Source organism: Anoplopoma fimbria, chromosome 14, assembly GCF_027596085.1.
Source record: "Anoplopoma fimbria isolate UVic2021 breed Golden Eagle Sablefish chromosome 14, Afim_UVic_2022, whole genome shotgun sequence".
Lineage (NCBI taxonomy): Eukaryota > Metazoa > Chordata > Actinopteri > Perciformes > Anoplopomatidae > Anoplopoma > Anoplopoma fimbria.
Window position 1 is genome coordinate 654768 of NC_072462.1, and position 21603 is coordinate 676370.

General features: G+C 40.0%; 1 protein-coding gene across 1 annotated transcript in view; it reads left to right on the plus strand.

Moving 5' to 3' along the window:
• Window positions 1–5268: 5268 nt before the first annotated feature.
• Window positions 5269–21603, plus strand: part of myo5b (myosin VB) — a 30140-nt gene continuing 13805 nt past the window's right edge. The window contains 18 exon segments of the mRNA XM_054612984.1: window positions 5269–5643; window positions 12923–13033; window positions 13115–13286; window positions 13744–13888; window positions 14038–14194; window positions 15040–15183; window positions 15269–15350; window positions 16129–16236; window positions 16600–16709; window positions 16794–17059; window positions 17976–18057; window positions 18144–18284; window positions 18769–18891; window positions 19219–19302; window positions 19450–19496; window positions 19498–19582; window positions 19917–20014; window positions 21023–21109. Of these exon segments, the coding sequence (XP_054468959.1) occupies window positions 5617–5643; window positions 12923–13033; window positions 13115–13286; window positions 13744–13888; window positions 14038–14194; window positions 15040–15183; window positions 15269–15350; window positions 16129–16236; window positions 16600–16709; window positions 16794–17059; window positions 17976–18057; window positions 18144–18284; window positions 18769–18891; window positions 19219–19302; window positions 19450–19496; window positions 19498–19582; window positions 19917–20014; window positions 21023–21109 (2069 nt within the window). The 5' untranslated portion in view covers window positions 5269–5616.

Genomic DNA, 21603 nt, shown 5'->3' on the forward strand with positions numbered 1-21603 from the left:
TTCCTCCGTCTGCTCTTCTTGTTCTGTGTTAAAAATGTGTTAATGTCACTTTATTTCATAAATATTCTCAGATCTGTTTGTTGTGAAGATAAAAACTTTATTTATAAAAGTAGCTTGGAGTCGTTTTTTGTTTGTTTTACTGTATTTGTTACAGAAACATCAACCAGTTTCATCAGGCTGTGTTGGTTGTGATGTATGTGATACGTAGCGTATCCTGAATACTTGTGGTACTTATACCTTAAAGTCGGGCGTCCTGAAGCTCGATGAGTAACCGTGTTTGCTGAAGGTGAGGAGGAAAAACATGTTGCATAAAGTGTTTGATTGTGAAATAATCATCTTGATCATCAGTGTTGGTTTGACTGATTTAGGAAGTCATGACTTCACAGACAACAAACCCTCAGAGACGGAGGAGGAAGTAACAGAACGTTAAACTACAAGTTGGAGGTACTTTACTGAAGTGGGGCGGCTGTGGCGTAGTGGAGAGCAAGGTAGTTCTCCAATCAGAGGGTCGGTGGTTCGATACCCGGCTTCGGCAGTCGATGTGTCCTTGGGCAAGACACTTAACCCCAAGTTGCTCCTGAAGGCCATCGGTGTGGACTGATGATGAATGTTAGTTAGAGTCTGATGGTGGCACCTTGATGGTAGCCTGTCATCAGTGTGTGAATGGGTGAATGATATGTAACATACTACTGACTGTAAGTCGCTTTGGAGAAAAGTGTCTGCTAAATGACTGTAACGTAATGTATTTCCACCACCTGCTACGTGATACTTGTACTTCACTGATTCAGATTAAGAGAAACACACAACATGTGATACCAAACTGTATTAAAAGCTGTTAAACCAGTAATAAATAAGATGCGACTAATGATCATTTAATATCTAATACTTTATAAAATGTCTTTAAATCTCTCATCAAACCTGAAGATGTTTAGTCGACTTACAGGTTGATATAAAAACTTGATTTACTGTGATCCATTAATCAGCTCAGATAATAATGTCTCAGTAATCCAATAATACTCAATAAGGATTTGACTCTAAAGTACATTTACCTGATAACTCTCATCTTCTTTTCTTTATTAAATATCTGGATAATTCTTCCTCCTCTTCCTCCAGAAAAACAAACTTTATTTTATGGGTGTGTTATTTTTCAGTTTCCTGAGAGAACTTTATAATTATGATAATAATAATAATAATAATTAAAGACGTTTTGTATGACAGTTATTACAGGTGAGTAATTTCTTTGTCAAACTGATGAAGAGTGAAGTTCAACATGAGTCATGAACACATTTACAAACCGTTTTAAACCGACATGTTCATGTTTGTATATTAAATATGAATAAAGTGTTTGATAAAGATTCTTCAAAGGAGTTTCAATTCAAAATGTTCCGTACAAGGAGATGAAGTGTTAATAAAGTTATTTTGAATAGGAGACACCTTGAGCTGCGTTTCATGGAACTGTTGCACAATCAGCAAAAACATCATCATTACATCACACATGGATACGGAGAGGAAACAAAGTGAAGACACACTGATGGACAGACGGCTCTCATGGCTTTTATTTTGTAGGAAGTGTCTTTACTCATATATGTTCTTTAGTTTATAGAAGGAGAACAAAACGCTGTTCAAAGAGACAAAGGTCCTCTGAAGAAGAAACCAGCTGGAAGCTCAGATTTAAAGTTTCACAATAAAAGCATCCCAGAATAAGCTGCACTTAACTTTAGAGTTAGAACTAATCACAGTTTAAACCTCTTCAATCAATACTGATCAATAATCAAGCTCATTAGTTCTTCAGGATTCTTCTGTCATGTGACCCAAACTGTCCCCCTGGTGTCCAGAGGACATCGTCTCTGTTAGAAGAGTTATTATGTTATTATGATGTGATATGAAAAGATACTAATCAGCTGTTTTATTGATGATTGGCATCTTTCATATCAGCCAATGAGGCGCTCACACATAGATGTGAGGTCATGTGACTTCCTGCCAATCACAGTCCCAGACTGGCTGACAGGTGAGGGGAGTGGCCTCTAAACAACAGGAGAGGTGTGTCAGGTGAGTTTAAAGGTGTGTGTGACTCAGTGAGTGGAGCTGGATGTCTGTTAAACACAAGGTCGGTGGTTCGATCCCCGGACGCTCCTCATGGAGAGGATGTAGCTGGATTTATACGACCATCAGAAGAAAAAACCCCACAATATTGATATAGAAATCAGACTAATATGAATGATAACAGTAGGAGTGGATGTAAAAATAACACTTTTAATATTAATAATTACAGTTAGTGGAGATAATAATAATAATTATAATAACATTTTGGAAATGTGACTTATAATAATAACAGTAGCAGTGGATAAAATGAAAATAATGATGATAACAATAATATTAATAATAAAAAAATAAATAATAATATTTAAAATAGAATAAAATAATAAAAATGTGACTAATATTAATATTTTTTAAATTATTATTATTAATAATAATTATAATAATAATAAAAGTATCAGTGGATAAAAAGAAAGAATAATAAATGTAATAATAATAAAAACAATAATTATTAAAACAAATAATAATAATAATAATAATAATAATAATAATAGCAAGGGATAAAATAAAATAATAATATTAATAAAATTGTAGAAATGTGACTAATTCTTATAATAACAGCAGCAGTGGATAAAATAGAATAATAATAAATAATAGAAATGTGACACTAATAATAACACTAGTAGCAGTGGATGTGAGGGGGGGCCAGGTGGGGTCCTCATTGTGAGGCGGTCTGCGGTTCTGGGCGGTTCTGGGCGGAGCGGCGTCCCGTCACAGAGCTCAGCAGGTAAACATACCTGCAGAGGGAGTGTCGGGGAGTGGACCATTTACCTGTGAGGTGGTTGTGCTCAGACAGGTCTGAGACCGGCTGCTTCCCACAGTCACATGACCCAGTGCTGCTCAGCATGCTGGGATTCTACCTGAGGATCTATTGATTATTGATTATTGATTACAACAGACAGGATGACCAGTGAATACTACCCTTATTCCAAGGTAAAGGTCCTTTTCATCTTTCTGTGTGTGTGTGTGTGTGTGTGTGTGTGTGTGTGTGTGTGTGTGTGTGTGTGTGTGTGTGTGTGTGTGTGTGTGTGTGTGTGTGTGTGTGTGTGTGTGCTCTCTGAGGTTAATGTTCTCTTTAACACTTTATCAACGTTACACGTCAGCGATAAGATTTCTGTCCTTCAGACCGTGTGACGCTCTGAACAGATTATTATTAATAATCAGAGGAAGAAGTATTAAAGGAGAATAATTCAACATTTAACTGATAAATATCAACAGGAAACTCTTTCATATGATGACTAACATTAAGACTATTAGACTCTGTATGACACATTTTTTTGTAATAAAAGTTTTCTGAAATGTTATGTTTAAATATGTAAATTAGGCATTATCTTAATAGATATGAACACATTTTCATACATTTACAGAACATAAATGTGAACATTGGATGAAGCCAGGTTCAAATATCTTTTTTCATTTTGTTCATATATTAGAGTCAAAGGTTTTTACAGAAGCAATTTATGATATCTCTTTGTATATATATATATATATATATATATGATGTTATGTCTGCCCTGATATCTTTCTTTTTGAAGCAGCAGAAGCTTCCCAGATGGTTTCCTCTCATAAACAGTCACAGTTTGTTTTCACACAGCTTCTCTAACATCAGACTCTTCTGTCAGTGATTCTCTTCTTCTTCTTCTCTGCTCTTTTCATGCCGTCATATATTATATAATATATTTGAACATCCTGCACATAAAGCTGCACAGTTCGCGTTCTTTAAATTCTAGACAACACAGTAAATAGTGAAAGTGAAAACCTTCTTGGCACTGAACCCAGTTCTGATCGTGTCGACGTGTGATGATAATAATAATAATAATAATAATAATAATAATAATAATAATAATAATAATCAAGCCTTTATTAGTCCCACAATGGGGAAATTACAACTCTCTGCATTTGACCATCCCGGAGGAGCAGTGGGCTGCGATGAAGCACCCGGGGAGCAGCTGGGGTTGGGTGTCTCACTCAGGGACACCTCGGCATGTTGCCTGGAGAGGGGTTCAAACCACCGACCTTGTGGTTCTGGGACGAGCGCTCTACCTCGTGTGCCACAGCCGCCCCCATGATGATGTCAGAGCATCAAAAGTAATAAAGGCTGACTGTGACGCTGTGATTTCATTGGCTGAATATTAAATGATCTTTGCACAAATAAATTCAGAAAGTCACAGTGCATCAAAGTTTATTGACAAGTTTTCACATATAAGGAATTTTTTTGTGTGTTTTGAAGCAACAAGAACAAATGATATAAAAGTACAAAAAAGTACAATTAAATTATTAAACAAAGCTATTTTAAAACATGTACAATATGTTATAAATGGAAGAACTAGGCAGGAATGTGCAAAGGCTCACAGTATTAAGCATAACAATAATATTCAATGAACAGAGATACATAATATGTGTGTTAATGAAACACACAGAGACAATAGAGTCATCTGCATAACAATGACAGAAAACATTTTAGATCTCAGGCTCCAACAACGGCGCTCATTAAATATGATTTTTTTTTAAATCTGAGAATAAAGGGATAAAATTTCACACACATAACATATAAAATGATATGCGCATATTTGTGGTAGACAGGAAAGAATCATCTTTATAGACCAAGAAGTTAATCACATAGAAGGAACGCAGCAAACTAAGCTGAAATAAATATATATAGTTACTATATATACATTTAAATTGCATATATATAGTAATTATATATATATATATATATATATATATATATATATATATATATATATTTATATACTCAATACAAAAAATGACCAACAATAATAAAAAAACTATAAACTATAAACTATACAAAGAGAGCAAATAAATAGTGAATTAACTGAATAAAGTTAATTTATTAAATAAATATCGTGATGCAGGAGCTTCTTATTAAATCAAATTATTCAAATAACTTTATTAACTCCTCCCACAACAGAAGAAGTGACTGGAATCAAAGACTTTGTTTGTAATTACTTTAATTGATCAATTGAAGCAGTGTGTGTGTGTGTGTGTGTGTGTGTGTGTGTGTGTGTGTGTGTGTCTGTGTGTGTGTGTGTGTGTGTGTGTGTGTGTGTGTGTGTGTGTGTGTGTGTGTGTGTGTGTGTGTGTGTGTGTGTGTGTGTGTGTGTGTGTGGAGGGAAACAGCGAGCAGCCAATCAGAGGCTTTCTGTTCTGTCCGGAAGTCTTCGTCCTGCAGCCGCTTGTTTTACTTCGTTACCGGGTTTACCGGGTTCTAACGGGTTCTACCGGGTTTACCGGGTTCTAACGGGTTCTACCGGGAGCACAGCAGTGTGATCACCGGAGCGGAACACCTGCCGGCACCGGGAACTCACGAGGCTCAGCGGCTCCCCGAAGCGACGCCGAACAAACTGACCGACACCTGTGCGCGCGCACCGGGGACACCTGTCCGCGCGCACCGGGGACACCTGTCCGCGCGCACCGGGGTTCTGTCTCACCTGCAGGATTGAAAAGAACCTTTGATGGGACCGACTGCACGAGCGTAGTTAGTTCTCGAGCCGGACGATGTCTGTGAACGAGCTGTACACACAGGTGAGTCACTCTACCTGTGGAGCTCATGACGTCACACTGCTGCTCACCTGCACGCAGAGTCCGTACACTGCACACTCCACCTTATTCACTCCTTCTGGGGGGCGGAGCCTCAGGAGAGCAAAGGGTTAAACCATCCCAGGTCTCACCTGTGTTAAACCATCCCAGGTCTCACCTGTGTTAAACCATCCCAGGTCTCACCTGTGTTAAACCATCCCAGGTCTCACCTGTGTTAAACCATCCCAGGTCTCACCTGGTCCCAGGTCTCACCTGTGCTGAACCATCCCAGGTCTCACCTGTGTTAAACCATCCCAGGTCTCACCTGTGTTAAACCATCCCAGGTCTCACCTGTGTTAAACCATCCCAGGTCTCACCTGTGCTGAACCATCCCAGGTCTCACCTGTGTGGTCTCACCTGTGAACCATCCCAGGTCTCACCTGTGTTAAACCATCCCAGGTCTCACCTGTGTTAAACCATCCCAGGTCTCACCTGTGTTAAACCATCCCAGGTCTCACCTGTGTTAAACCATCCCAGGTCTCACCTGTGTTAAACCATCCCAGGTCTCACCTGTGCTGAACCATCTCACCTGTGCTGAGGAGCATATGAGAGCCAGAGGACTGTGCAGAGTTCTGCTGTGTGGTTGTGTCACAGAGATAATGTCGATATTTCTGAATGGAGTTCTGCAGCAGGTGCAGATCAGAACCGTTCATGATTCCTCAGTGTGACTTATTGAGTTATTGTCATAATTCAGTCTGGAGCCAGAAGGAAATAGAGATACAGTTGTGAAACATCAGTTTGATTGTTTGACTTCTGTTTGGTAATAACTTCATATTGGAGATTTAAATCAGAGTGCACTGTTTGATAGTGTTTTAGTGAATCTGATAATAACCATAATCATCACTATCAGAGTGACTCTGATTTATAGCTAACACTTGATATATAGCACAACAAAGCAGTTTTTAAAACCTTTATTAACACATATTGAAAACATAAATACTTCCTTAAATCTGCTTTATTACCTTTTCTAGTTCAGCATGTCTATAACGTCACAGTGATGTCACAGTGACGTCACAGTGACGTCATCGGGTTAAACGTTCGTCACAGTGAGGAGTTAGAAAGACGTGGCTGTTTACCAGCCAGATGAGAGACACTTTGCAGGTGCATTGTGGGAAACGTAGGCTCCAGTGTGTTTGGAGTTTGACCCTCAGAGACAGAAAGACTCCGCCTCTCAACGCCGTAATAAAAGAAACAGTATGTTTAACACAGCTCATATTCATCTCTAATATCTGTTTCATATTAAAGTGAATTCTTCTTCTTCTTCTTCTTCTTCTTCTTCTTCTTCTTCTCCATCATCTTCTTCTTCTTCTTCTTCTCCATCATCTTCTTCTTCTTCTTCTTCTTCTTCTTCTTCTTCTTCTTCTTCTTCTTCTTCTTCTTCTTCTTCTCCATCTTCTTCTTCTCCTTCTTCTTCTCCATCATCGTCTTCTTCTTCTTCTTCTTCTTCTTCTTCTTCTTCTTCTTCTTCTTCTTCTTCTTCTTCTTCTTCTTCTTCTTCTTCTTCTTCTTCATCTTCTTCCAGTTTGAGGTTAAACAACATAAACATATTGAAGACTTCAGTTTGTTCTACTTTCTGATCAGATTAATGGATCGATTGATCAATAAATGATCCACAGATGAATAACTGGTGTCGATAATAGAAACCCGTCTGTCATCAGAGCTCATCACATGTTTGTGTTTATGGTTTATCACTGAGGAAGTGGATGATAATTATTCTTAATGATGTTTGTAGTTTTGTGTTTGTGGTCGACACACCTTCGTTCTAAACGTCTTCCTCTTTTTTTACCGTCTGTTGTATATTTATATTTAACCACTCGTCATCTAGATTCATTGTGAGTTTAACAATGTTTCATAAATGCTTTGGCTCCGTTTTCACAATATTAAATATAGAAACACTTTAAGTCACTGATTATTTAATATATGTTCACAACTGTGTGAATTTGATTTACTGATTTAATGTTTTCACTGTTAAACTCGTTGAATATAGATTTCATTATTAATATAAAAGTAATATTTACATTTTAAACAGTTTTAAAAGTCATTGTCACTCTGCATGAATCACCTCACTGATGAAGAGACTGAAGCTTTAATGAGAATTATGGACAGAATATTATCTGATAATTAACATTTTGAACTCGTCTATATTTCCGTCGATGGAAAATTAAGAAGCAGCTGTTTTATTAATCACATCATTTTTTAAGGGACACTTTGTGTTTATATCAGTGTCTGCTAAAGTCAACTTTATGAATATAAAAGTCAGATTCATTAATAAATATTAGTCCTGGATCAATAAAACACAGATTAAAAAATACAGAGATATTCTGATATAATATATATATATATATATATATATATATATATATATATATATATATATATATATATATATATATATATATATATATATATATATATATATATATATATATATATATATATAGATATATATATATATTTATATATAATAGTGATGTGATGTGATCAGAGCTTTGATGCAGACAGCAGCTCGTTAATCCTCCTGCTGGACTCTGTAGTCCACGTCGTCATTAAGGCCACTTAACCCCCCGCTGTGAGGTTGAGTAATCCTGCAGACCCATCTGGTCCCTTCAGGACTGAGACTCTGCTGAGTCATGATCTTCTGTTATTGATGCAGATCTGATCAGATATTTATGTTTATTATAAATATTTATTACATAATTCTGCATTCTTAAGTGTCTAGTTTAGTGTCTGATGGTGTTTAATACATTTATTTGATTGATTATTGAGTTCACTGAGAAAAACAGGAAGTCTGAGACACTGAAACCATAAATGAATTATCAATATGAATTCATTTCCTGTTATTGACTGATTGATTGTCTGTTTAGTTTGTTGTTTGAACTGAACAGCAGAAGAAGAATGTTGAAGGTTTTGGGTTCTTGAGGAACCGGATTATCCTGAACCACCACGGGGGTGGGGTGGGGGTGGGGTGTAATCTCTCCTACATGTGTTTGGGGTTAATAATAATAATGATAATTATGGGGACATGATGCATTGGAGAGGTCTTAGTTTTTCACCTTATTGATAATCTTCATTGTTCATATTGAGTTTAATTTGTACTGCAGCTTCTTCCTCTGAATAATTAATAAATAATAATCTTAGAATAATATGATATATATAATATAATAATAACCTAGCTAGGGCTGCACGGTGGTGTAGTGGTTAGCACTGTCGCCTCACAGCAAGAGGGGCCTGGGTTCAATTCCCGGGCCAGACAACCTTCTGTGTGGAGTTTGCATGTTCTCCCCGTGTCAGCGTGGGTTCTCTCCGGGTTCTCCGGCTTCCTCCCACAGTCCAAAGACATGCAGCTTAGGTTAACTGAAGACTCTGAATATCCCGTAGGTGTGGATGTGAGTGTGAATGGTTGTTTGTCTCTATATGTAGCCCTGTGACAGACTGGAGACCTGTCCAGGTGAACCCTGTCCAGGTGAACCCCGTGAACCCCGTCCAGGTGAACCCTGTCCAGGTGAACCCTGTCCAGGTGAACCCCGTCCAGGTGAACCCTGTCCAGGTGAACCCTGTCCAGGTGAACCCTGTCCAGGTGAACCCTGCCTTCACCCATTGACAGCTGAGATGGGCTCCAGCACCCTGCAACCCTTAACTGGATAAGCAGGTTACAGAAAATGGACGGATGGATAATAACCTAACTAGCTCTTTTAAGCTCTTTACATTTTATATATATAAAATATATAATATTGACAAAATATATATAATATACACAGTTTTCGTATTTTTTTATAAATTCCTATTTAATATTTATGTTTCATGATTTTTTTATATTTTCTCTACTATGTTTATTTTTATTGTAATGCACCAAATCACCAAAACAAATGATATGTAAACCTAGAAACAGATCTGTGAACCTCAGAGTGTTTCCTCAGATCGTGTTTCACTCTCTGAGTTTCACTCCGACAATAAACGATCCGACGATATCAGAAGAGATCAGAGTGAATAAAATAAATCTGATAATAAGTCTGAATATCAGAACATCTGGATGTTTGAACAGATCAGATCCTTTTGTTTAAAATAAATCAGAGTGAAGTCTCTTTGTGTAGAAACCTGCTGATGTCATCAGATCAAAGTTCCTCTCAGGTGTAAAGGTGTGTTGTTGTTGCTTCCTGCCGGACACACCCAGCCCCCCCCCCCTCCCTCAGGTGTGATGTCACTGTGCTGACTCATCAGGGGGCGGAGTCTTCACCTGTCTCTCTGAGAGGAAACCTGAGACCGAGCTGCTCTCAGTCTGAGCAGTGAGACAGATTACAAACCGTCTCACTGCTTCGGTTCAGGGACAGAAAGAGTGATGACGTCACTGTCCATCTGTCTGTCTGTCTGTCTGTCTGTCTGTCTGTCTGTCTCTGTCTGTCTGTCTGTCTGTCTGTCTGTCTGTCTGTCTGTCTGTCTGTCTGTCCGTCCGTCTCTGTCTGTCTCCAGCTGCAGACTTTTATACTAAACCTGTCCAACGACTCTGCTGCTCCTCCTCCTCTTACCCCTCCTCTTCCTCCTCCTCCTCCCCCCCTAAATAAAGCAAGCTCTGTGTGTGTGTGTGTGTGTGTGTGTGTGTGTGTGTGTGTGTGTGTGTGTGTGTGTGTGTGTGTGTGTGTGTGTGTGTGTGTGTGTGTGTGTGTGTGTGTGTGTGTGTGTGTGTGTGTGTGTGTGTGTGTGTGTGCTGCTGAGTCTCTCTCCATGTGGACGACATGCTGCGCTGTCATTGGTCGGTTTCTGGGTTGTCCCAGATAAACAGACAGCAGACTGACGGGCCGCTCTGATTGGCTGTTGGTTGTGTTTATGGTCACAGAGGACTCCGTTCAGTGTTTAATGGTTTTAATAATGAGAACGCTAACGATCATTTAAACATTTTGATTTACCCGACAGATACTTTATTGATTGATCGGTTAATCATCTGTTCTGTGACGCGTCAGAAAAATGTCTGATATCAAGTTTTATTTTTAAATGTTAGAAAAAAACAACTTTAAATCAATTATCCAAACGGTTGCTTCTTAACTTTCTCTTCACCTACAAATGAATCAGTATAATTATTGTTTGAAAGTTGTTTCATATAAACTATAAGTGTCAATAAGTAAAAATGTACGTAAAAATGTACGTTCATGTGAAAGTAGGTCGCTGAATAAAGAGCAGATCTCAGGTCAGAATGAACTCTGTGGAGTTTTAGAGTCTGCTGCAACATGACTGACTAATATAATGAGACTTATAAACTATATATGAACTATATATAAACATTGAAACTACACATAAACTATGTATAAACATACAACATTATTGTGTGTTAAATATATATATTTGATAATATTATTTAATGAATCGAGGATATCGTGTCCATTTAATATTTGTTTATTTTAAGCTTGTTGACAACAGTGTAGTTTCTATGTTTTATTTAATTCTCACTTCTTTATTAAACAGACAAAGAGAACAGGTGGTGCGTTCAGGTTCAGGGTTTAGAGTCATGTGACTTCAGGTGAGTCCCAACAGGAAACTGTGTTTTTATTCAAATGACCTTCTGGTTTCAGAGAAGCAGATTTGCATCGATGTCGGTAGATGTTCTCCTCCTGAGAAAACACGACATGAAGGATTAACTGAGAATCACAGACAAGAGGAAGCAGCTCGTTAACGTCCGTTCAAGAAGTCCTTCCTGTTTTTAGTCGATGCTTCATCACGAACAACATCCTCCTGTCCAGATTTAATCCTGCAGGACTCTGAAACATGAGATCTGTTGTTCAGAGATTTGATTTTACTGCAGTTTATGTTTATATGTCTGATGATGAGTAACAGTAAACCACGTTAACCCACGATGATATTGAAACAGTCTCCATTACATAGTTTGTCCACCAGAGGGCGCTGATCAGCTGATTTATACATCGATCAAAGAGTTAACAAATCCAACGTTGTTCTGCTGGTTTCTGGTTGTAGAGGAGATGAATCACTTTAAGCCCCGCCCTAAAGCATCCCCTGCTTTATGGTCTGTTTGACTCTAAATGGAGCATCATTTACTAAATGAACATCATGCTGTATTGAAGAAGACTTGAAACTAGAGATTGAGACCATAAACTCATGTTTACAATGTTTACTGAGGGAATAAATCAAGAGAGAAGTAGAGTCATTTTCTCATAGACTTCTATACAACCAGAGGAGTCGCCCCCTGGTGGACAGGAGAGAGAATGCAGCTTTAACACAGGAAGCTTTGACTTCCCTTTAAAGAACTGAAGGTTACCTCCTGGTCAAACTGCTCAAAACGAGGTCTATGGATTATCTTTATTAGAGGGTCAACAGGAGGCATCAGTACAAATATGTAGCTTTGATTTTGGAGTGAACTTTCCCTGTAAACATTTGTGTTTTTAGTGAAGCGTCTCCACATTTTTAGTCCACAGGATTCTAGTAGCTTCTGATTTCTTTTGTTCTGCTTCATCACTACCTATCCGAGAACGTGAGAACATGAAGGTGACTTTGTCTGCAGGAACCTTCACAGCTCTGTGATGTTCATTGTTTCAGATTTTCGGTTCAACATGATGAAGTGTTCTCTGCTGTAAAGATAGTGAGTGAAAGTTAATGAGGCCTTTGATCCGGGTTAATCTGCAGAGAGAAGTCAAACTAATTATTCCTCGTTAGAGAGAAGAGAGAGAACCTTGAAGACTCTGAAGAACTCGCTGAGATCTGAATCTGTTGTTTCATGTTGTGTTTATTTTCTTTATTTTTGCTGCATCAGCAGAACATCTTATAAAAAATCATAAAATAGAGAAAATGGAAGATTTTATTTATTCAGAGACTGTGATCATCTATCTTTGTGCTGTTAAAAACAAAATCATGAACAAATGACTAACAGCATATACAAATAAGTATTTTTTTTATATATATATATATGTGTGTGTGTGTGTGTGTGTGTGTGTGTGTGTGTGTGTGTGTGTGTGTGTGTGTGTGTGTGTGTGTGTGTGTGTGTGTGTGTGTGTGTGTGTGTGTGTGTGTGTGTGTGTGTGTGTGTGTGTGTGTGTGTGTGTGAGAACAGTATTTTCCTAGTGTAGTACTTTTACTGAAGTAACAGAGTATTTTTACACTGTGGTACTAGGACTCTAAATGAAGTACGTAACAGAGTATTTTCTCAGTGTTGTACTGTGACTTTTACTGCAGTACCAGAGTATTCTCTCAGTGCTTGTCTGAAGTACTCCGTGCTGTGTTTCAGTTCACGCGGGTCTGGATCCCCGACCCCGACGATGTGTGGAGAGCTGCAGAGATCGTCAGAGATTATAAAGAAGGAGAGCCGGTGCTCCACCTCAAGCTGGAGGATGAGACGGTATTTATCTGAGTCACAGGAGTCACACAGTGAAGAGAGTGTATCATCAGTATTGATGGTGTATTGATTATGTCTGCTCAGCCTCTGGAGTACCCGGTGGGTCCGAAGAGTAACCCCCTTCCTTTCCTGCGTAACCCCGACATCCTGGTGGGAGAGAACGACCTCACGGCTCTCAGCTACCTCCATGAACCTGCAGTCCTCCACAACCTCAAGGTCCGCTTCCTGGAGCCCAACCACATCTACACCTACTGCGGTCAGTCAGCGTCCACCGCACACCAGAATAATATTAATAATAATAATTATGATAGTAATGATAGTAATAAATAGTTTCTATATATACACACACAAATCTAGTGTTTCTGTTAACAAGACAAACAATGAAGGATTAATGGAATTAATACTTTATAAGTAGGTGGATATGTACAGTTTATACATGTCTGTTTACAGCGTGCTTAGATTTATATTATATTATTATATTTATTTATTCATTTATTAAATTATTTATGTTTGTTTATTTATTATTTATTATTTATTTGTATTATTTATTTGTATTATTTATGTATTTGTTTGTTGGTTAATTTATTAAGGTATTTATGTATGTATGTATGTATGTATGTATTTATTTGCGTTTATATATTTTTGTTCATGTATTTGTTTGTTTGTTCTTTACATGTTTATTGACTTCATATATACTTTGTTTGTTTGATCAGGGATCGTGCTGGTGGCCATCAACCCGTATGACCAGCTGCACATTTATGGAGAGGAGGTGATCCGGGCCTACAGCGGTCAGAACATGGGTGACATGGACCCGCATATATTCGCTGTGGCTGAAGAGGCCTACAAGCAGATGGCCAGGTCAGACTTCTACTCTTAATATTACCACATTTTAATACTCAATCACATCATACACTGTGTTCTGGTAGAAGATGTTCCTCTGAATATCATCCGTCAGCAGCAGCTTCTCACCAGCTGAAGAAACTCTTCTTGTGTCTGATGTTTCTCAGAGACGAGAGGAATCAGTCGATCATCGTGAGCGGAGAATCCGGAGCAGGAAAGACGGTTTCTGCAAAGTACGCCATGCGGTTCTTCGCCACGGTGGGAGGCTCGGCCAGCGACACTAACGTGGAGGAGAAGGTTCTCGCCTCCAGTCCCATCATGGAGGTCAGTGGGTTCAAGGATTTCATTCAGAGAACTGAGGGTCTGATGTTCAAACTGAAACCAGATAATATGAAGCTACAGCCGCTGTGTAGGTTTAAAACCTTAAACATTCATAACAAATCAGTGAAATGTTTTATGGATCTGCAACTTCCACCAAAATGTAGTTCCACGTCAGCAGAGTTCAGATGTTCTGAGCTCTCAGGAATACAAAGTCTATGTCAAAAAACATAAAACTACATAAACGTATCTCCTCCTAAATATCTAAAACTTTCAGACTGTCCTCCTCAAACCATCCAGAAACATGTTTAAATTAATAAAAACATTTTACTGTAAACCGCTACTGCAAATACACGCTAAATAAATTTTGCTCATGAAAAAACTACATTGTTTTGACGTCATGGTAGATGTAGTGTGATAAATTTCACAATTGTACCTCCAAAAACTACAGTATTTTGAATTATATCTTCATGTAAACTGTGTATGAGCATCTTTGAACATCCGTTTTTCTCTTTAGAATAATCTTTATAGAAAAGAATTACAGACCCCTATATGTTGTCTAGATGAAGAACCCATATTCTCAGACTTTTTCTTAATATCTTTATTTTTTGACACTAGTTTCGGACCAATCAGCTGCAATAACTCAGTAAAGTATCACACAACATTAGAAAGAAGCATGTTTTAGATACACTGACTACATTTACATTCCAGTTTTTCAGAATAAGTTTTTGTCCTTATTCTGAAAAACACAATATTCCTACTGAGTTGTTTACATGGCTGATGAAAATGTATATTCCACTAATATTCCTGTGTAACATTACGCTGATGACACTCTCCTCTCTGCTCATCAGGCCATCGGAAACGCCAAAACCACTCGAAACGACAACAGCAGCCGCTTTGGGAAGTACATCCAGATCGGCTTCAGCAGACATTACCACATCATCGGAGCCAACATGAGGACATACCTGCTGGAGAAGTCCCGGGTGGTGTTTCAGGTCGGTGGGGTTCGTTGCCTCGGTTCATCGACCGACTGCTTCGCTGAGTTTCACTGTTTGATTTGTGTGGTTAAATGTGTTTCAGGCTGAAGATGAGAGGAACTATCACATCTTCTACCAGCTGTGTGCCTCCGCCAGCTTACCAGAGTTCAAAGACCTCAGCCTCAGTGAGTCACTGCTGCTCTTTATGGACAAATACTCCAACTTTAACAGGAGCTCCATCAGTAACAGGAGCTCCATCAGTTACAGGAACTCCATCAGTAACAGGAACTCCATCAGTAACAGGAACTCCATCAGTAAGGGACTCCATCAGTAAGGGACTCCATCAGTAAGGGACTCCATCAGTAACAGGAGCTCCATCAGTAACAGGAACTCCATCAGTAACAGGAACTCCATCAGTAAGGGACTCCATCAGTCCATCAGTAACAGGAACTCCATCAGTAACAGGAGCTCCATCAGTAACAGGAACTCCATCAGTAACAGGAACTCCATCAGTAACAGGAACTCCATCAGTAACAGGAGCTCCATCAGTAACAGGAGCTCCATCAGTAACTCCATCAGTAACAGGAGCTCCATCAGTAACTCCATCAGTAACAGGAGCCCTGAGAGGTTTGAATTGAGGATTGAAATGAGATGAACAGCTGTTGATGTAAATGTTTGACTTTGAAGATCAATAAGATGAAGAAGACTGATGTTGTTTTTCTGGGGAAGAAACTGTTTCACAGGTTTAAGATGAACTTATTATGTATTTTACTATTTAGTCAAAGATGTCCGCCTGTCGTTGGCCTTTTGTCCACCTGTTGGTCACATGTTTTTCACCTGTTGGTCACATGTTTTTCACCTGTTGGTCACATGTTTTTCACCTGTTGGTCACATGTTTTTCACCTGTTGGTCACATGTTTTTCACCTGTTGACTTGAGTTCTTAATTCGTTCTTGACTCTCAGCCAGTGCAGAAGATTTCACCTTCACGTCTATGGGAGAGAACATCTTCATCGAAGGAGTGAACGATGCTGAAGACTTGGAGAAGACCAAAGAGGCCTTCACACTGCTGGGTGAGGGCGGATCCAAACATTAATAATGATTAATATTATATATTATATATTAAACCAAAACTACTTCAGTGGATCTTGAAACTGTGAGTACGTTCATGTTAAAAAACGGAGCTCAGTCTGGCTCCTGTTCAATTATTATGAAACCAAAGAGACCAACTGGAGGATGTTCTCAAACTCTTATTAAAGATTAATTTATAGAAGAAGTTGTATTTTCACCTCCTGCAGCAACAATAAAACATTCTGCAGGTCATTTAAAACTAGTTTATTATCTTTCTAAACCCCCAAAACACTTTTTTCGTGTATTTATTAGTGCTCAACTCTTTTCACCTTTTTCATTTCATGTCTTCAATCATCTGGTTTCAGGGATAAAGGACGGCAGTCAGAGCAGCATTTTCAAAGTGGTCGCCTCCATCCTTCATCTGGGAAACATCGAGATATGCGCGGAGCGAGACGGAGAGTCCTGTCACGTCTCGGTACGTCGCCATGGTTACGGCTCACCCTGAAGATCAGCTGGTCAGAGTCCTCTAACAGGTGAAGCTGTGTGTTGTGTGTTGCAGAGAGACAACCTCCACCTGAAGCACTTCTGCAGGCTGCTGGGGGTGGAGCTGCAGCAGATGGAGCACTGGCTCTGTCACAGGAAGCTGGTCACCGCGTCCGAGACGTACGTGAAGAACATGTCGACCAAGCAGGCGGAGAACGCCCGCGACGCGCTCGCCAAACACATCTACGCTCGCATGTTCGACTGGATCGTAGAGCACATCAACAAGTCTCTGCACACCTCCTCCAAACAGCACTCCTTCATCGGAGTCCTGGACATCTACGGGTAAGAGGTCCAGACTAACTATAGACTTGAACCAGTCCTAACTATAGACCTGAACCAGTCCTAACTATAGACCTGAACCAGTCCTAACTATAGACCTGAACCAGTCCTATACCTGAACCAGTCCTAACTATAAACCTGAACCAGTCCTAACTATAGACCTGAACCAGTCCTAACTATAGACCTGAACCAGTCCTAACTATAAACCTGAACCAGTCCTAACTATAGACCAGTCCTAACTATAGAAACCAGTCCTAACTATAGACCTGAACCAGTCCTAACTATAAACCTGAACCAGTCCTAACTATAACTACCTGAACCAGTCCTAACTATATGAACCAGTCCTAACCTGAACCAGTCCTAACTATAAACCTGAACCAGTCCTAACTATAGACCTGAACCAGTCCTAACTATAGACCTGAACCAGTCCTAACTATAAACCTGAACCAGTCCTAACTATAAACCTGAACCAGTCCTAACTATAGACCTGAACCAGTCCTAACTATAGACCTGAACCAGTCCTAACTATAAACCTGAACCAGTCCTAACTATACCTAACCAGTCCTAAATAAACCTGAACCAGTCCTAACTATAAACCTGAACCAGTCCCTAACTATATAAACCTGAACCAGTCCTAACTATAAACCTGAACCAGTCCTAACTATAGACCTGAACCAGGCCTAACTATAGACCTGAACCAGGCCTAACTATAGACCTGAACCAGGCCTAACTATAAACCTGAACCAGGCCTAACTATAGACCTGAACCAGGCCTAACTATAGACCTGATCGATGTCTGATGTTGTTATTTATTGAGGGTTGTTGGATGGAGCCTGAGATCTCAGACTGCGTCTCTGTATTTGTGTTTATGGAAATAAATAACTTGGAAACCAACAAGTCCTTCTTCTGATTGTCTGCAGCTTTGAGACGTTCGAGGTGAACAGCTTCGAGCAGTTCTGCATCAACTACGCCAACGAGAAGCTTCAGCAGCAGTTCAACTCTGTGAGTGATGACGGACGTTTGAGGTTCTTCTTCTGTGGTTCCTCTGTGTCTGTGTATCTAACCAGCTGGTGTCTTTGTGTGCTCAGCATGTGTTTAAGTTGGAGCAGGAGGAGTACATGAAGGAGCAGATCCCCTGGACTCTGATAGACTTCTACGATAACCAGCCGTGCATCGACCTGATCGAGGCCCGACTCGGCATCCTGGACCTGCTGGACGAAGAGTGTAAAGTCAGTCAGAACCGTTCTGTGATTGGATGGTTTCTCTTGTTGAGGAAATGTTTCTTTCTTGATCAGATTACATTATTTACCAACAGGTTTTGTAAAATTGCAAGATTGTTTATGTTTTTAGCCACGTTAGCAGCTAACATGGCTCTAGTGTGTGTCGGTGTGTAAAGTAGATCCGACTGGAGGTTCTTCAACATGTGAGACTGATCATTTCTTGCGTTTTAGATGAAAATCTTCCAGATTATTACTTTAACGTAGTAAACTTGGTCAAAGGTGCTGAACATCAGTGTAAACAGTTTCCAGATGAAACTCTGCTGACTGGAGCAGTTTTCTGTTTTCTTGATGTTTGTCTCATTTAAATATCTCAGACTAAATCTGATGATTTATTCATGCACTCTTTGAAGTTATCGATGGTGAGGATGATGAGGATGATGAGGATGTGGAGGCTCCCTCGTTCTCTTGTTATATAATCCACTTCCTGTTCCAGGTGCCGAAGGGGACGGACCAGAACTGGGCCCAGAAGCTCTACAAGCAGAACTCCAGCAGCGCTCACTTTCAGAAACCTCGTATGTCCAACATCTCCTTCATCATCATACACTTCGCTGATAAGGTGAGCAGAGGACCAGGACCGGGTCCAGGTCCTTGATCAGGTCCAGACCCTTTATAATAAATAACTCCTGTTAGCGCTGCAGGAACGTGTTCTTCAGTTAACGGACAATAATCTGATTCAGAACGTTCCAGAAGAAACTTACACAGGAAATAAATAACTATTGACCTCACAATGCACAGATTTAAAACCTAAGTAGATGTGAGGAACAGATGTGAGGAACAGATGTGATTTTTAATTATAATACTTTATATTGATTATTATTATATATGAATTATTATGTAAAATATTGATTATTATCCTAAGTTCTCTGATCCGTCGTCTCCACAGGTTGAGTATCAGTGTGACGGCTTTCTGGAGAAGAACAGGGACACCGTGTACGTGGAGCAGATCAACATCCTGAAGGCCAGCCAGGTAAGAACCAGAACCACAGAACCAGAACCACAGAACCACCGTTGTCTCATGTGGTGAAGAAAAGCTTTTCATGAAGTCAACCTGCAGAGACGTTGTCATGGAAACGTGTTTGTGATTATCAGGTCTGAGTTCAGTGTTTCCTCTCAGTTTCAGCTGGTTGCAGATCTGTTTCATGACAAGGACGACGTCGCCCCCGAAGTCCTCCAGAGTCAACGTCAGAGCGGCCAAGACGACTCCAAGGGCCCCCAACAAAGAGCACCGGAAGACCGTGGGACACCAGGTGAGCTCTCTGCTGCTCTCTGCAGGTCTCTGCTGGTCTCTGCAGGTCTCTGCTGGTCTCTGCAGGTCTCTGCTGGTCTCTGCAGGTCTCTGCTGGTCTCTGCAGGACTCTGCTGCTCTCTGCTGGTCTCTGCTGCTCTCTGCAGGTCTCTGCTGCTCTCTGCAGGACTCTGCTTCTCTCTGCTGCTCTCTGCTGGTCTCTGCTGGTCTCTGCAGGACTCTGCTGGACTCTGCTGCTCTCTGCTGCTCTCTGCTCTCTGCTGGTCTCTGCTGCTCTCTGCTGGTCCCTGCTGGACTCACATCATGTTACTGACGCTGTCTCTCTCTTGGTCCAGTTCCGCAGCTCTCTCCACCTCCTCATGGAGACCCTGAACGCTACGACTCCTCACTACGTCCGCTGCATCAAACCCAACGACTTCAAGGAGGCGTTCTCGTGAGTCCTCCTCTCTTCTTCTCTGCTCCTAAAATAAAAACACCTTTTAAAGGTTTAAAGTTAACGCTCTATTCAAACTGTGAGGTTCTAAGGGAACGGGTGTATTCAGGTCTAAAGACTACAGGAAGCTGGTTCTTGTAGTTTTTCAGCTGCAGCAGAGACACACAGAGGAGGTTCAGATTCTGATGCTGTCTGAACTTCCTGACTTCTCGACGATCAATACGCTGGTTTGAGATCAATCAGACCTGATCAGAGTCGATATCATTGTAATATTTAACACTGCATAGTTGGCTTTTAGTCTCGTGTTGTGCAACGAAAGTTAAATCTGTTAATAAACACCTTTTGTGGTTGATATTCATAATAATAATAACAATAATAATAATAATAATAATGAAGTTTATTTATACAGCACTTATTAAAACAAGCAACAGTAATATAGTGATTTGCAGGTACATTTTCACATAAATATATATTTACAAACTATCCGAAAGACTCACAAGTACATATGATCAAAAAAACGTTACAGATGGCTCCCACTTTCCAGCTGATCTCAGACGAGCCCTCGTTCTCTGACGTCCGTCAGAATAATCGTCCATAAATCAAGAAAGAGAAAGGATTTCCTCAGGTTTCCTTCAGGTTCCAGTTCTCCACGGTTCACTGCAGAACACATGATGATGAAGAAGAAGAAGAAGAAGAAGAAGAAGAAGAAGAAGAAGAAGAAGAAGAAGAAGAAGAGTCTCTGCAGAGCTTCGGTTCTGCTGACTCACTGGATGTTTGAGGCTCCGTGTGACGACCTTCTGTTTCTACGTTATTAGATTAGACGAGTCGGTCACATGACTCTGACTCTCCGTCTCAGCCGGCTGTAAACAGTCTGAAGCTGGAGATGTGAGAGCGATGCCAAAGACAGAGAGGAAGAAGAGGAAGATGAGGTAGGATGAGGTAGGAGGAAGGGATGAAGATGATCTGAAGTGTCTCCTGGTGTGATGAAGATGTTTCCTGTCTCTGCAGGTTCGATTCCAGACGAGCGGTGCAGCAGCTCAGAGCCTGTGGAGTCCTGGAGACGATCCGGATCAGTGCAGCCGGGTATCCGTCCAGGTGAGTTCTTCTTCTTCTTCTTCTTCTTCTTCTTCTTCTTCTTCTTCTTCTTCTTCTTCTTCTGCTTCTTCTGCTTCTTGTTCTTCTTCTTCCTGTTGTTGTTCTTGTTCCTCATCATCTTCTTATTATTCTTATTTTTATTCTTTTTTATTTTCATCAGTTTTTCTGCTTTGGGCTCAAACAGTCAAATCCTTCATCATCTCTGTTTGTATTTCTTTCTCATCTTCATCATCCTCGTCATCACGTCCGCTCTCAGTGTTAAATAGTTCAGTGTTTCCTCGAGGCCTCACATGAACCCTGATAATCTGAGTCTGTGTGTGACGAGTTAGCAGCATGAAGAAGAAGAAGAAGAAGAGCTGGAGTCATGTTGGTTACATAACAGAGTTTAAAGTTTATTAAAAAAGTTAAAGTTTAGTTTTAAAAATACAGGTTCCTCAAGTTAATGTGTATTGTCTGACCAACTCAAAATGACTCCGTGTCCTTCATTGTGTTCT